The following is a 17,533-nucleotide window of genomic DNA, read 5'->3' on the forward strand; positions in this document are numbered from 1 at the left end:
AAAAACACATCAGTTATGAAAACAGTTGACTTGAGAACTTCACAAAATCATAGCAAGCTGTAATAAAGAAAACCCAGGAATGACACAGCAGTACTATAAGTGTGTGTTACCAAATTTTAAGGAGTTCATTACTGTAAATTATTTTTACTCTTGAAATAATTTATCAGAAAACATTAGAAAGCATTGAAGACTGTTTTTGCTATCAACATATTATATGTCTAACTCGAGAAGTGTTTTTCTTTTCTTCTAAGCCTTTTCTCAAGGTGCCAAAGGAAAACTTTAGATACTATTTTCATTAGGCTTGTATGTTAGCTCATTTCATTGTAAAAAGAACTCTCTCCAACAGTTACAAAGGTGCTTATCAAGTCAATTAGTTTGGTTTTTTTAACTACATTTTGTTTTAGCACAGGAACACATTTTTTTATATCCTAAAGGATCTAAATGTTTATCTGGCTTTGAATAATATTATTTAATTCAAATGAAAAAATCTTGACACTGTCGTGTGCCATGTTAATGAGTACAGATCTAATTGTTTTCTGAGTGATCCTGTTATCTCAAGGTGTCCCTCAGGAGAAACAAAAGTGGACCAGCCAGATAATGCCTGTATCCCATTTTACATTATTCTCAAATCCTTAATTGTTTGCTCTCTTAGTTAACACTAACTGTGCACCATGTCCAAAATAGTTGCTGTATGTGATCTCCTGTAGTCTGCTGAAGTTGTCTGGTGCTGTTTAGTTGCTGTCTCTTTGAGTTCAGTGTCTTTAAAATAATGTTTAGGTCATCAATCTTGTATTCCTTTAAAAAATGCTGATACCTGCTTAAAGCCCCCAGGGAACTTTGAGTTTACCGTTTAAGGAGGATAACTGGAATGCAGAGGGCACAAACTCAGGCTGCTTTTCAGCTGGAGATGGCTTGTGTCTGACTAGCTTCACATGCTGGCAGAAGAGATCACATCTGTTTGTACTGGTCCTCTAGTGATACCCTGAGGCTCTGTCAATTTTAGTAATTTAAATGTGCCCAGACCACTCTGTGTTGTGTAAGTCAGCTGGCACAAAACTCCTCTGTCTGTACTTTTCTGCTCCTTTGCATGCTAAAACTACTTTTTTTGAAAACAGTCCTTTGCAGATAGCAATTTCCAGTCTAGACTGAGCTGGTGCTAGTTAGCAAATGCAAAAAAATGTGGCATAGACTGTTTTACAGTTCAGCTGTATAGACAGTAGAATTCCAGTGCCCCTGAATGTTTCCTGGAACTGTTTAATTTACTAATAAAAATGCACTCCAGGAATCTAGAAGTCAGTATGAAGTCAGAGTGGCATAGATTGTATCCAAGTGAAATCAGTTTCAGGCTCAGGACTGACTTTTATCCTTTTAAAAATCTGCAACAGATTTAGGAAGAAGTTCTGAGTAAGTACATTTGCTAACAAAGAGATGAAAAAATCCTGTCATTTTGTACTTGGTTGACCACTGAGGAGAGACTTAGTTTCTTTTATTTGCTGTTACTTTCACAGTGGTGAGACAAACTGCATTGTTTATGATGTGGCCATTAGGAATACATGGATACATAGGATATTACTACATTTTTATGCTCTTTCATAATTAGAAGTTATTTACAGAATGTTTTAGGCATTTATTGGAAAATTGCTTGAACTTCATAACAATGTTAGGAATGATGTTTCCAGGGGTTTTGTGGGGATTTTTTGTTGTTTTTTTTAATGTGAACTTCGTAAATTCATATCTTTTTCTTCCAATGGTGTGTCAGTTATTTCATTTTTTTCTCCTTGACCTGCAGAGTTAGGAAGTCTGGAAAGTGTTAACTTTCTTTTTTAACCAATATTTATAGTGTGACAAAAATATAGGAGAATAAAAGTATAGATTACAACCAAAATATTGCAACAGCTGTAATGTGTGTATTCTTAATTGCAACAATGAGCATGACATGAGTACAGTGTAGGCCAAGTTTATAGCAACAGCATGCTCTAGGAAGAAAAAACCCCAAGTTTTTTTAAACAGCTAAGAAATTGATCAAAATCTTTTTTGTTTTCCCTGTGTGTAAAATAACTTCTTATGCTAATGTAGCTGCATGCCATGCATAAGCAATTATCAGTTTTAACAAGCATATTGATGATAATTCTGTATTTCTAAAGTTCCCTTTTTCTAATAATGCACGTTTTTCCACCCATTGCTGCTACAGAAAAGCCGTGTGCTTTATTCTGTTCACCGGCTGGAAAGGATCAACCCGTTCTTCTAACAGAAAAGGTGATGGATGGGACGTCCTGTGGCCAGCATGGGCTAGATGTCTGTGCAGATGGTAGATGCCAGGTATGAGTTAATTGTTTTGAACCTGGGTATACAGGCACACACCAAGCATACACATGTGTTAAGACTTTAGAACATTTTTATTTCATATTAGGCTGTTGTCAAGCTACCCCTGATATTAATTCATAGAAATGTATCTAACAGTAATGTGGAAATGCTTGAGTAAACTTAATTTCTGTTAAACTGAATGCTTTTGATCAAAACGTGGGTATAATTTATATTTACATATTCTGGACCTGCTTATGCCCTATTCAGAATAAGTCCTGACATTAATGGCACTTTACCATTGTGGGCATAGCAAAGAACCATCCAAATTTTGAGTAGAAAGCAGGAGAGGCACATTGTGTTCTCTTAGTGGGAAGACCTGTGGAGTGTGGTCTGATGTGCCACAGGTCCCACCAGGAGATAAGACTGCAGTTGTTTCTGCAAGTTTCTCTTGGAGAGCAGCTGGTAGAGTTAGCCCACCACCTAGGAAGAGTGAATGCAGCGCTCTGCATAAAGTCACAGGGGAATTTTCTATGGGACAGATCTCTGCCATGAGCTAGTGCAACCCTCACTCTCAGCAAGGCTGGGTCATGCTGGCTAGGCATCTTGAGGAAGGGTGAGGTACCTGATACTAAAAACAACTTTATGAAAAACTTGGCCTGTTTCTCAATAGCTTTTATTTTCTTCTCCCATAGAAATTTGGCTGTGATGGTATATTAGGGTCTCTGGCTCGTGAAGATCATTGTGGTATATGCAATGGTAATGGAAAGTCATGCAAAGTTATTAAAGGTGATTTTAACCATACCAGAGGAGCAGGTAATGTCTGTTTGTTTATTTCAAATTCTAAAGAAACAAATGGCTTTTTGATTACTTGGGAAATTAAAAAAGCTATGTTTCTTAAAATTATGCAGCTCCTTGTAAGAGCTTTAGATCCAGATTTTTAAAGATGGTAAGACATTGAGGATAAGAGTCCATAAGTATTTTCAAATTTGTTGCAAAGTTATTTCACATTATTTCATTTGCAAAATGAAGGAAAGATCTTACATTAAGATACACTCTATTTCATAGGAGAGACTGATTTTTAAGGGGTATGAGAAATTGGGTTTATATTTTTAGCAAATAGTGTGTTGTAAATTCTTTTAGTGTTTAGCTTCATTTAGTGTTCTTCAAAATAAAAATCCAAATTATGATTTTTTATTTAGAGCAATGTTACCAAACTAAGCCAGGCAGTGAAAAATCATAAAGGCAACTGCATGAAGAAGTCTAATACCTCTTCATTACTCATTATTTTATTTTAATAATAACTTATGATAACAAGCCAATAGGTTTTCTAATGCAAAATGAACATCAGATATCCAAATGCTGCTGTGATCTGTCCTGTTAATAGGAATAGCTTACTGGCTCCAGCACAATAATGTGGACAGAGTAGAGAATTGAAATCCTAATAATGTGCATCTTGCACCATGTACACAAGTATCTTTTCTTTGAAACAGCATTTGACCAACTATCATAATTTGTTTGCCATTACACTTTCAGTTTCCTGAGTAAAAAATATGTAGAATTTAGAGGTGGCAGGTAAATCACAACAAAAATACTGTAATTATAAGCAGACAGCGTGTCTTAGAAAAATAAAGGACTTCAGTGGATTTCAGACTCAAGTATAGTACTTTAGGCAAGAGCGGAAAGTTACGCATAGTCTTCAAATGTTTATGTCTGGCCCTCTGAAGCAGAATGTAAGGCAAATCAAGCATCCCAAACCCCAGATGAGTCTGGAGGACTACAAGATATAAAAAACCAGCAAAGACAGTTCCTGCTAATAAAATCACATTATGTCAGCTCTCTTCAATGGCTAATGTGAATATCCACACACTTTCAAGTTTGTTTGTGTCAATCCTCAGTATTGTGGTATTGCCATCTTAACCCTTGTGTAAGTTATTTTGCTTCTCAAGAAGCTGTAAACAATATTGAGGAAGTGTTATTATCTCTTACAGAAATGAAAGATGCTGCTTTAACTTTCACGTTTCAGGATTATTGAAAAAGTATTGTAAATGCTAAGTATTTTGTTGTAGGATATCACATAGCTACACATAATAAAAGATAAAATATTTTTTCCCTTTGTGAAATGTACCTAGATAATCTAAAATAGGGGATTTTTTTATTAATGACATTCCTGCCTGTAGTGGTTTCCACCTTTGTTGCCTTTTCACTGAGTTTTACTTGAAGTAAAATGTTCAACGTCCTCTCTTAGTCTCACACTAGCAAGAGACAATCTCAATTTGAAGTAAATAAGTAGATTTCAAAATCAAAGCCTATCATAACAGGCCTTGAATATGTTACATGAAGAAGGAGAGGAGATACATAAAACAAACTAAAAACCAAGTAGTGGGAGGATGCTTAGATTTTAGCATCATGCCATTTGTCTTTACATGCTGAGTGAAGTTGGAATTATTTTACAGTCATCTTGTGGTCATGATGACACAGAACCACTTATCTAGAAATAGCTACACTGGCTCCAGCCCCAGTCTCCAAGCCTCACTAGTTCTTGTTATGTTTTACTGTGCCGTACTCTTTTAATTATGTAGCATTATATATATATGTTACATATAATACACAGTTCCATAGCTTTTCTTCAATTTGGAAGAATCTTCAAAGCACTGCTATATAAATTATAATGTGCTACCCTTAAGGAGCAAAATAAGGGAGAAGAAATGAGAAAGCATACAAGATATACTTTTCTATGCTTTTCTATTTTTCTACTTAACTTGGGGCATCTGGTCTCATGTTTAGGTTATGTGGAAGCTTTGGTGATACCTGCAGGAGCAAGAAGAATCAAAGTTGTGGAAGAAAAACCAGCTCACAGTTATTTAGGTAAATATTGTATATGTTTTAGCGTTAATGTCCTGTTTTGCTCAACATTGAAAAGTACAAGCTAAACATGCCTTTGTCATTCAACAAAGCTCTGAGTAGAAAAATAGATCTGTGAAGAACTTGTCTAAGGAACTGAAGAAATTATTACAGAACCATTTTTCATATAGGTCTTCTTTTGGACTTTTGTCTCATCTTTTTTAGAGAATATTACAAACACTGTATTTAGATTATGTAAAAAATGTCTGTGTATATATATGTATATTTGCACATTTTCAATTTTTTATATGGAAAGTATGTTAAAACTACTGAAAAGAATTTTGTGCTCAAACTTAAAATAATTTGTACTCAGAAAAGCAGACACTGAGCATCATAAAGAAGTTCACTAACAAAGTCAAACAGAAGTTCTAAAGTTAGACTGAAAAAGCAGAAAAGTATTTCTTTCACTAATTTGAATTGTCTGAATCTTCGAATAGACAAACTTAATCACAGTGATTTTTTTCTTTTAGTTTTTCCATTTAAGTGAAATTGTCTTTCATTGATTAAAAAAGTGTTTCTCTTTTAATGAGGTCTAAAGAAGTTGTGTAAGAAAATACACTCTGTTATCATTATTGTTACAGGGTTTAAGCAAAAATATGAGATTTCATAATTGGTATTGTTTTGTGCAGTGCTTAAATTTAAATTGAGAGAGACATAGCATGAGGAGTAGGACAATGATATGAAAAATTCCCTGGTTTGGTCACTGTTCTTAGTTATGTTCATAATAAATATTTATGTTTAAAGAAGTGTTTGAGTATTCTCAGTACTTCAACTGAGAGAATGTTGAAGTTGGTGAATCTTAATTATGATAGTTTAGGTTATTAGTGGGTGACTGCTGGTTTGCCTTGAGGCCTGCACCTTCCCAGGACATTTAGAGATCTGGAATATTTAATTGTTCCCCAATGAACCACAGACATGGATATGTAAGAGTGTTAAAACAATAACTGAAGTTTGTCTTTCTATTGACATATGTGGGGAATAGAAATACTATTATTTTCTATTTTTTGAATAATGTAAAAATAAATAAATAAATGCTGGCATTGTGTTTAGGGAAATTTATTCCTTCTTCATGAGCTGCAAACTGGTTTTACCCTTGCCCCACAAAAGGCAAAAAGAGTGAAATTTTTTTTTATGTCCATGAAATAATATCACTCATGATGCTCATTTGTGAAAGTTGCCAGTTAGCTTCTATTTTCTTGTTACTTTAATTTTCTTTTCACTAATTTTACTGGTTTATATCTGAATGAGGCTCTGCCAGTATTTCTGTGTGCAATATCTTTTGCTGGGCTTACAACTTATTTTTTTTTAAGCCTTTTTGGGGACCCAGTAACAGGTTGATTGCCATATCTTGAATTAAAACCTGTATTGTTGCACCTTTTTTTTTTGCTAGCACAAGGTATTTAAACTTTCTTCATTTTTAGGTTATTTTGAAAGCATCAGAATTTGAATTGCAGAGGAATAGTTTTTGAATAGGCATAGCATAATGAAAGTTTTGAGGTGAGAACTTAAGACTTTAATCTTAGAAACAAGATTCTTCACATGCTGTGGTTAAAAATTTGAAATGTAAAATATATTAAAGTCTTTCATGTTTCAAGTTTTCTATTTTACAGTTCTTTATGCTAATGTTATGTGGCACCATACTTGGTTCTGTACTTGAAATTAGTCAATACAGGCCAATACTATTTCTGTTTGGTCTCAAACTTTCCTTTATAGAGGAAATCAGGAAATGGTTGAGAGCCTAGGGGTAAAAAATAAAGACCAGCCCAAGAAAGGAAACTTCTTTTTTGGTAGGTTACAACAGGCTGCCTAACCAAGCAAAGTCTGTTGATGAAGTGCTCTTACGTCATCTACGGGAATCATCATGCTTGCAGTCTTTGATCTGGCTTAGCAATTTCATTAACCTGATATCTGCTGGAAAAACAGCACACCAACCTGTGAATAGTCCAGGAGACTCTTGGAGTGTACTGAGGATAATTTTTTAATCAAAACTATAGGCCCAAGTAATGGTGTTCCTGGACCTTATTGATTTCTTCCCAACCCAGATGAATTATTTAGAGAGATGGTGGCAGCCTAGACTGCAATGATCATGCCCTGCTGGAACTCATAATTTTTAGGGATATGGGCCAGGTGAAGACTAAAGCCAGGACTTTATGAGAGCGAACTTTCAGTTGTCTAAGGAATTGGTAGATGGTAGCACCTGGGAAACTGCCCTTGGGTCTACCAGGGCAAAGCAGAGCTCATTAAAGATTTAGGATAGCAGCTTGTTAAAGATTTAGGATAATACTTTTTAGTCACAATTAAGGATAATAATTTTTCCTAGATTGCAAAAGCTCTTGATTATGCCAACATATAAGAAATCAAGCAAGGAAGGCAGGAGAATAGCATGGGTGAGAATGTTTTTACCTTCTGGTAAAAACAAAGTGTAAGAATGGAGTGCACAGGCAGTGGAACGAGGAACATATGTCCTGGGAACTATATAGAGATGATGCTCATATATGTGGGGATACGTTCAGGAAAACTAGGGCACAGATAGTGCTGATTTTGGCAAGGATTGAGGAGGTTAATAAGGGTTTCTACAGGTTTTTAGTCAGAAAGGGGATAGTAAATAAAATACACCCACAACACACACTGAAAAATAAGACAAGAAAAACTAATGATGGTGGGCGTGGAAAATGCTGCAGTGCTTCACAGTTTTTTGCCTCAGCTTCGGTGGTAAACAGTTTTTCCACATCTTTCAAGTCCCTCAATACCAGGGCAGGGAATGGTGGAATGATGTTCCTCCCATCCTGGATCAGTTTTAAGACCACCCAAGGAACCGGAACATACACAAATATATGGGATCTAATGAGATGCATCCCATGGTCCTGAGGGTGCTGGCTAATGTAGTTATCAAGCCACTCTCAAGTATATTTGAAAAATCATGGCAGCCTGCTGTAGTGCCCACTGGCTGAAGAACAAGGGCTGTTGCATTATTTTTGAAGAGAATAGGATAATGAAGAGGACACTGGCAACTAGCAATCAGTCAGCCTTAGCCCTGCTGTTTCCAAAAATTACTTAAATTTCAAGTCTTAATGTTCTTAATATGTATTGAAGGGACACCTGATAACCTGAATGGAAGTGAAGCAATTACTTCATTGACAAAAAATATCAGTGACTGTACTTTCATTTGGAATTAAATTTCAGATGATTTCTACATTTTCTATAGAAAAGTAAGGGTCAGTCAAAATTACATCATTTTGACACTTTTCTTGAAATATGAATATATTTTGAACAAAGCAGAAAACAAGATTCATTAAGTTAATACAGTAGAGTGATTTGTCCATATTAAAGAAAACCAAATTATTAGTAGGTACTGATTTACCAAGTGGAAGACCAGAACCAGGGTACTGCTTCTCCCCACTGAGAAATGGGAAATGCAGTGGATGGACTGATTTGTTGCATGTCTGGCTTTGTATCCTCTCACACCTCATTAAAATTAGACAGGTGTATAGTCTTGGCACAGTAATTAAAAAATACATAGCACTCATCACCATCACTTAAATGCCATTGTTGTGATGGCTGCTTTATGCTCAAGAGATACAGCTGTAATTAGTCCCCTTGGTTTAGCACTGAAATTGTGGTTGTGGTTACATTATTAAAGTTGTGGTAGGCTTTCCCAGTCCAAGTGTTCTTTGGTGGTGTTTTTAGGTGTAGGTTTATTGCTTGAATTACCTGAGAGAGGATATCTTGTGTTCTGAATGTTCTTCCTATTTTGGGTTACCTTGTACAGAGTAAAATCCTCTGTCAAAAGTTAAGCAAAATAGGAATATATGTGCAGTATGGAATAAAACTCAGTGAACTTGCTTACAAAATGGGGTGTGACAGAGTCAAGAACAGAAGCTGCACTGTCTGAATCCAAATCCACATCCACATTTAAGGCTTGAGGACACACTTTCTGGCTTTTTCTAAGACCAGTGACTCATATGAGGAATCTGAAAGCAGAAAATGCAAGATCTGGCATATTTCTGTATTCTGAGCTGGGATTCCAGCTTCCTGCGCATGTCTGCATGCTATGGCACACGCATTCACTTTAAAGACCAGACAGAATGATTTCTGCTGCTCTCTGGGGAGAGGATGCTGCTCCATCTGAGCAGCATGACCCGGCTGGACCTTGGCATGTTTGAGTGTATTTCTTTAATTTCTCCACTGAGAAGAGGATTAGCCCCAACAGTTTGAACACTGAATAGAACTTAATTACCATTAATAATTGAATGCTTTACCTTAAAATACTGGTTTTTAAATCTTGTAGAATCACTGGTTCTTTTTAGTACAAGACTGTTATACAGTGTTAATGGATTTTATAGTCTTAATATCTATTACACAGTGCTGCAGTTGTACACTTCAGTGGTGTCTTATTCAATTGGATTCCTGCCAGCCCATAGGCCTGTTGCCATTGTTTCCCATAGAAACAAAACATAACAGTATAAATATGAATAGGAGAGGACATGATCACAGGAATGACTCACATTAACTTACAACTTTAAAAAGGGAAATTTTGGAACATGTGGACGTTCTCTTACAACAATCTGATGCCAAACATGCAATTTCAGTGAAGTCAGACATGTGAAACTTCTTGTACAGAAGATCTCTTCAAGTCTACTTCACATGATTATTCAAAACAAATTGGACCAAAATAAAATATTATACCAAAATAAAATGGACCAAAATAAAATAAAATTACAAATAATTTACTGAAGAATCTATTTCATTTACTATAGAAAATGTCAATTTTATTTATGTAGAATTCTTTGTTTTCAGTGTATGGAATATATATTGTCTGGTTTGATCATATTTTTAAATATAAATTAGATCAACTTGAGAATGATTCAGCCAAAAAGAAGAAGCTTTTCCTATTAATTAGAAGCATGCAATTACATGGTGAAAGTGTGTAAAGTCTTATCAAATTCTAAGGTGCAAAAAAGGCAAGTGTAGTTATTAGAGAGAAAAGAATTTTTAAGTAGAATTTTTTTTTTTCAAGTTTTAGCTTAGGTCCACAAATCTTGAAGAGTCCCATGTGAAAATTGTGTTTGCCATGCTTTTATGGATTATAGAAATGGCCACCCTGGGAACACAGAATATAGTTCCCTTTGCCTTAAAGTAATTCAGTGTTTCAATTGTGAGTTATGCTAGAGTCTGTCAGTCTTCTCAGGCATTAAAATGCTGATTTGAAGTATTAATTTGAAGTAATGTTAAATACACACAATTTTGCCAGGCATTCCCTCCAGAATGTATTTCTGAAGCACATATCAACTGAAGTTCATGTAAAGTAGGATCAATAAATATCTTTGCAATCAGAGTTAGGTGAATTTCACCTACTTTTTAAATTATCTGAACAGAAAGTGAGAGGAGAAGAAAATCACTACTGAACAGGAACCTTTTATATTGGTTTTTTTTCATGTATTTTGCAGCTCTTAGGGATGCTGGAAAACAGTCAATCAATAGTGATTGGAAGATAGAACATTCTGGAACATTCAATATTGCTGGGACCACAGTCCATTATGTTCGGAGAGGTCTCTGGGAGAAAATATCAGCCAAAGGTCCCACAACATCACCCTTACATTTACTGGTATGACAATTCAGTTTTTTTACTTGATTCCTATGATAGAGGATAGTAACTAATATTTTTTCCAGACTCCTCAAGAGAATAAAATCTGTGTAAGATATACCTGATTTTGTGTTTACATATGTATCTATGATTGTGGGAAGGAGGGGATGAGGAGAGAGAGGTCTGTCAGCCTTGTTGTAAAAAAATGCATTTAAATCCAAGAGCAATCTTTATCTTGTTGAGGCAGCATTGAAGGTCTCAGCATTCCTACAAATGTCATAAAAAGCTGATGTTCCAGATAAGGAGAGAAATTCAAATTATTTTCAGGTGTTTTTCTGAAATCTCTTGCAGACTATAGCACAGCATCACCATTTCAGAATTGCAATCACCAAATTCTCTGTGAAAAAAGTAGAATTTCGATGCATTTCGGTTTAGGAGAGGAAAAGTTAATAGCCACCATAAAGAAAAAGGGAGAAGTGGAGAAGTAACGGCAAAGGACTTCATAAAATTAAAATCTTTTACATTAAAGGAATTTTCTTAATAAAGCAAAATATTTTCTTCCATTGGCTTGATCTGGATGCTCTAATTAATTTATTCTAGCAAATCCATTAGGAGGGCTGAAAGGCAATAGTGCATCAAGTCATTCTGTTGTGCTTTTCAAGGTGATCTACTTGCAGCTTGGAGCTTGTCTTCCATAGTGTCTCTGTATGTAGGAAGGTTTTCGTTCTTTGTATCTTGCAGGTGCTGCTCTTCCACGACCAGAGCTATGGTTTACACTATGAATACACAATCCCATTGGATCCTCTCCCTGAAAATCAGAGCTCTAAAGTACCAGAGCCCCTTTTCATGTGGACACATTCTACCTGGGAAGACTGTGATGCTGTATGTGGAGGAGGTAAAATAAAAGGAAAATGTACAAACACACACACACACACACACACACACACACACACACATACAAAACACATGAAAAATGACTATGTGCATGCAATATGCATGTATATATGTATTGCAAATGTGTGTGTGCAGTACACACCTATATGTATAAACACTGTATGTTTATATGTAATTAGGATTCTGATGGTCAATGTTGTATATTTAATACTAATATCCTCATTGTGGTTTGTATGTTTCCATAAAATGTAGACGTATGTCAGTCTTGTGCTTTCTGACTGCATTAAAAATACTGTGATAGCTCTAGGATGAGATTAAAACTAAATATAAAAAGTAGCAAAAGATGGTAATGACGGAACAAAATCTAGACTAACAAGCAAATTCAGGACACAGTTGCCAAGAAGAAATACAAGTGCAAGAGGTAGAACAAGAATAGAAAGTGCATTCCACTCTGCATTTGGAACTCCTGAAGATAAATGATCTGTAAGAGACATTTCAAACCACAGAAAAGCTGAATCCCAGTCTCAGATCAAATAAGTACAGTTAGTAACATGAGTTGAGGATGATCCAAAAATATATGGAACAGATATTGCAACAGCAGATATTAGTATACTGATATGATATTTTTCCTGAGTTTATCAAACATAAAAAAGTGATTTTGGAAGAACAAAATTTGTTGCTGAAAACAAATATTGGAATATGAGCAGTATTGATGTAACAAAGTCTTTCAAACTGTTTTCTAGAAGATGTTATTTAAAATGATACTTACTTACACTTAAAAACCACTTCAGATAGGGTTTTTTTTAAATAAATGCCATGGACAGTGATGTGTTTATACTTTGTGCAGTTAGTCAGTGGGTAATTTTTGATAGCTGTCTTTCATGCCGACAGCTTTGACGGTCGTGGCTGCTCTCATCAACAGTTCTGAAAACTGCCATGCACCTTGTGATTGAATAGGAAAGCCTGGAAAGGCTTTTCCTTCTCATAACATCAGCATAAAGAACACAGTGTACTAGCTCCTCTGACTGTGTGAACAATCCTGGTGTCATGAAAGATTGCTTAGTTTCCATAAACATGCTTTTTGTGGTTTGGTAGGAAAGCTTCTTCCCTAGAAGGTATTTTGTTCATGGTGCTAGTAGCATCCTCTTATTCTTAATAGTGCGTCCCAGTTTACTTGTGAATTCACACTTTTTACAGTTTCCTGATGTATTTTTAGAATAATTTTAATGCTACTACAATCTGTCATTATTGCCCCAGATATTTCTAAATATTTCTATCATCTGCAGAAATCTCAAAATGCAGTATGTCAGTAATTTATTCTATATTAATGCTTAAATAAATATTTTAATGTTTTACTCTAATGTTTATATATGTTTTTTGTGTTGTAACTGGTCTTCATTTTATGTTATTGTCTAAAATAGCTAAGTTATTACAAAGTTCCCTAGAAGGTAAATATTCTGAAATACTACTGAAATATTTTTCTTACTCTGGACAAAACTATTTTCCTTTTTCTTTTACTTTCTGGCGTAAACATCAAGCAGCAATGAAATCAAAATACCAGCTCTTACCCTCTTTAAGTATTTTTGATTAAAATTTAACATCAATGTTTTGATTAATATGAATAAATAATAATACAATTATCAATAGTTTTGCTTAATTGCTCAAAGCATGTGTGAGGATAAAACTATTGATGAAGACGTGGTTTTGTGTATATTTGCACATGTAACTGGTCTGTGACCTCCTGTGTTGCAGAAAAGCTTTCTTTGCATGGGAGAGAATATGAATACATAGATGTATATATAAGTGCAGAAAGAATTGTCAAACATTTCAAAACCTATGATATGACAGATTAGTTGCATGTGCTCTCACGTACACAAGCCCTATGTAAAAATGTCAGCAGTGGTCATGCACATAGTATGCATTTATAACATAACTGCTTCATCCACGGGCTCATTTTTCACATCTGGTGAATGTTCATGCTTAAGCCTGCCCCGCTCCTGCACACAGCCCCTTTGCCAGTAAACTTCCAGACAGAGTAAAAGTAACTACAAGAAAAAATGGTTCTAACTGAAATCCTGAATTCAAGGATTGCTAGTTTTCTAAAATTAAGGCTCCAGTCTAATTGCAAGTTACTACTTGTGATCAGTATTACAATAAATTCTAATTTCTAATCTTTCCATGTTCAAGGGACACCAGGCTCCAGGCCACCATCTGGACAAGGACTCTGTACACAGCATGCACTCAATCTCTGCAGCAGTACCCTGCTTCCTAAATGATTTTCTGACCCTGCAGATCAGGTCATCTGGCCTCTAGTTCATGGGAAATAGTGCAGGCTCCCAGCTGAAGGATGCATGTGCTGATTGCCTTTATCTGAATGCCAGCCACAATTTGTCATTTCTTTCCTCATTTTATGTAGTAATTAACAACCATATTTGTAGTTTTCTTCAAGCATTGCTCAGTGATAGAGTTGCAGTGGTTGAGAAAGGAAATTAGAATGAGGGTTTGACCTATAACTAGTTGCAGGAGTAAAGCAGAAAGACTCTTGATGCTGGTGTGCAGAGACAATGTTCCCTACAAACTGTAGGATTTCTTTCAGATTCCCTGCTAATTTTGAATTTCTTACACTGGTTTTTCAGTTCTTTTAGCCAAACTGTGTATGAAATAGCTGTATCTGTGTCCTTAACAATTTGCATATTCTGGATTTCCTCAAAAACCTGCTTCTTTTTTTTTCCTAGGTGAAAGAAAGACAACAGTCTCTTGCACAAAGATTATGAACAAGAATATCAGTCTTGTTGACAACAAGAAGTGCAAATATTTAACAAAACCTGAACCACAGATCCGCAAGTGCAATGAACAACCCTGCCAGACAAGGTAATAGTGATTTGGTTAAATTAAACTATAATATCTAGATGTCAAAGCAGTGGACTGCTTCTCGCAATGGATGGGCAGTAAATACATTCATTCAAAATATTATAATGCAAATAAAAGGGAAAACAGAAATGCTGGAAATTTTTTCTCCTGAGTTTTAATGAAAGAGAGTCTGTAAGCACCATGCCTGAATAAATTCTTATCCAGTAAAGCAGTTAATCCCTTTACTCAGGAAGTATTCTCACAGACTGATCTGTGCTACAAAACTTAAATGCTGTTTCTATAAAGACATATATGGGATTTAATCCCATATTCCTAATTAATGATATGTTTCAGTGGGATTTTTTTTTTTTGAAGCAAGGCTTCATGTCTTTAAAGCTCTGGATAAACTCTGGGTACCCTAAATAGTAAATAAATAAATAAATAAATCCCTGTTTATCACTTTTTTTTGTGTTAATGCAGCTTGAAGTGTAGTGAGCCTGCCCCTCACTCCAGTCTTTCCTCTCACCCCAGGAGAGGGAAGTCCTTGTATGAGGATCAACAAACAGACTGAACTGGACTCTGGTGGTTGAGCATGGCAGGAGGCAGGAGGCAGCTCCGTGTGCAGCCTGTGCCAAGCAAATCCCACCCACCACCCACTGGTGTTCCTGCAGCTGAGCTGGCAGCCTGCTCCTTGCCCTGGCTGACCAGGTCAGCACAGGGGCCCATTTCAGAGTCGTACCACTTGGCAGCTAAAAATTATTTGTTAAGGAGGTCCTCCAGAATTGCATGTACTTTTAAAAAGCAAATTAGAGGAAGTCCACACCTTTCAAGGTGGGGGAAAGCAGCTAGCAAGAGCTGGCTAGCATCCCCGGGAGTAAGCACTAGGATCAGTCTGCTGCACTCATCTGGAGGACAGGTAGATGTCATTTTTAAACAAAATAATGCAAAATAAATTAAATGCAAATACTGTTGAAGAAAGTATGTAAAGTGAACGAGAAGGCATAGCTTTCTTGGAAAGGATGAGTACTGAAATTGATAAAATATGAAGTATGATACATTTTAAGTAAGACAAAACAACTGACATTTGGTCTTCCACAAAATAGGGCGTTACACTTTGGAGGGATTATTTAAACTTCATTGTATGCATATTTGAGAAGATCTTTATTTTGTTTTATTAGCACCACTGTTCACTTAATGGATAGAAATGGAATAATTTGATCTTTTTCTGAGGCATTGTCTACCATAAATTTTCAGTATTCTGTGTTTTTTCCAGCTTATTAAGTGACAATTTAAAAACTTTGCTAATTGATACTCAGATGCTGTTCTGAGAAATGTAGAAAGATTTAATAATCCAATTTTTTAAACATTCTAAATGATGATTACAAAATTTTATTACCTTTCAGGCAGAAATGTTACCAAAGCATACACTTGCATAAATACTTATTTGCTATGGGCCTATGAAGAAATATCTTGAAGTGTATTTCATCATCTTGACAGGTCATGATTTGTAAATTATATATCTGGAAAGATAACAAAAAAACTCCTCAATTAAATGTTTAATTTTTTTGCTACAAATGCATGACAGAAGATTGAAAAAATGTTATTAAATATCAGTTTCCTAAAAACTTTCCTTGCAAACTAAGTCTCCTTGAAAACTTTTGTGTTTTCAGGAGACAGAACATCAGGGGCAGAGCTGTTTAATTTTTTAAAGGCACATGGCCATAATCTGGATCTGCAAAACATCTGGGGAAAATTATGTTCTAGAACAATTGCTCTCTAGGTATGTGGTCTGTGCCAAACTGCATCAGCCTTCCCTGTGATTGTGATTTAAGCCATGCAACCTGTTAGGCTTTACTCTGAAGAACATGAAGAATTTTGGGCTTTTGTGCTTTTTCCAGGGCAATGAGTCTTTCACACTTGAGTGATTCTTGCAACACAGTGTTTTCAAGGAATGCTGGGCTTTAGATGCTTGAGATAGATAGACATATAGAGAATAACAGGCAGGCTAATCAGGGATCTGTCATCTTTATGTATATATATATTGGAAATTTTCTAATTGGGATTATAATTAGAGGAAAGTAGTTTGAAAACATAGGGGTAGTGGTCTGGGGAAAGGTTAGGATTTCATTAATACCATATGAAATTTAATATATGTTAGATTCATAAATACTCCATTAGCAAAATGACAGTAAAAGGAGGCTGAAAGATGCAAGTGTGTCTTGGGTGTATACACTTAGAATAAGTGAATAAGATGTGAAGGCATTTTTTCCCTCCTGATTTTGTATTAGTACATTGCCTGTGTTTTTTTGCAGATGGATGATGACAGAATGGACACCATGTTCAAGGACATGTGGAAAAGGAACCCAGAACAGACACGTAGCTTGCACACAGCAGCTCAGAAATGGGACCCTGATCAGAGCTAGGGAGAGGGATTGTCTGGGGCCAAAGCCTGCTTCTGCACAGCGCTGTGAAGGCCAGGACTGCATGACAGTGTGGGAGGCAGGAGTCTGGTCTGAGGTGATGCATTTATTTATACTCCATATTCTCCAAATACTCCACAGTTGTTATTTGTGCTTTGGTATTTTTTGGAAACAAGGGTTTTGTTCAGCATCAAGTGGCACAGCTCAGCCTAATGATTTTCATGGTCCTTGTGCAATGTTTTGGCAAAGGGTTCAGGGGCTAGGAAAACCAGCTGTGTAGAGCTACTGCAGCTTACCTAGTTAATGTTGTGCAGATCTCTTCTGGCCAGTTCTCAAGCACATATAATCAAGTATGTCCTGTGTGCAGTAGTGGGTAACTTGGGGGAAATAGAATTAAGGCACCACTTATCAGCTACAAGACCTTGGGTTCAGAGTGGAAACATCTGGGATGTACTTTTGTACCAAGGGATGTTGATCAGCAGATGAGTGATGCCATTCTGCTTCAGAGAGGCTTTGAGGAGAGCCTTTGGCAAAAAAAGGACATCTTCTTGCCTTCCTCTTTCTTTTCTGCTCTTTTTCC

The 17,533-nt window shown here is 35.9% G+C and overlaps 1 protein-coding gene across 1 annotated transcript in view; it reads left to right on the forward strand.

The window, feature by feature from the left end:
• The window catches only part of ADAMTS19 (ADAM metallopeptidase with thrombospondin type 1 motif 19), a 130,176-nt gene that overhangs the window by 91,203 nt on the left and 21,440 nt on the right, over window positions 1-17,533 (forward strand). Inside the window, exons 14-20 of the mRNA XM_058043872.1 lie at window positions 2,192-2,319; window positions 2,997-3,117; window positions 5,089-5,169; window positions 10,653-10,810; window positions 11,531-11,684; window positions 14,419-14,554; window positions 16,846-17,050. Of these exons, the coding sequence (XP_057899855.1) occupies window positions 2,192-2,319; window positions 2,997-3,117; window positions 5,089-5,169; window positions 10,653-10,810; window positions 11,531-11,684; window positions 14,419-14,554; window positions 16,846-17,050 (983 nt within the window). The remainder of the gene's footprint in view (window positions 1-2,191; window positions 2,320-2,996; window positions 3,118-5,088; window positions 5,170-10,652; window positions 10,811-11,530; window positions 11,685-14,418; window positions 14,555-16,845; window positions 17,051-17,533) is intronic.

Source organism: Melospiza georgiana, chromosome Z, assembly GCF_028018845.1.
Source record: "Melospiza georgiana isolate bMelGeo1 chromosome Z, bMelGeo1.pri, whole genome shotgun sequence".
Taxonomy (NCBI): Eukaryota; Metazoa; Chordata; class Aves; order Passeriformes; family Passerellidae; genus Melospiza; species Melospiza georgiana.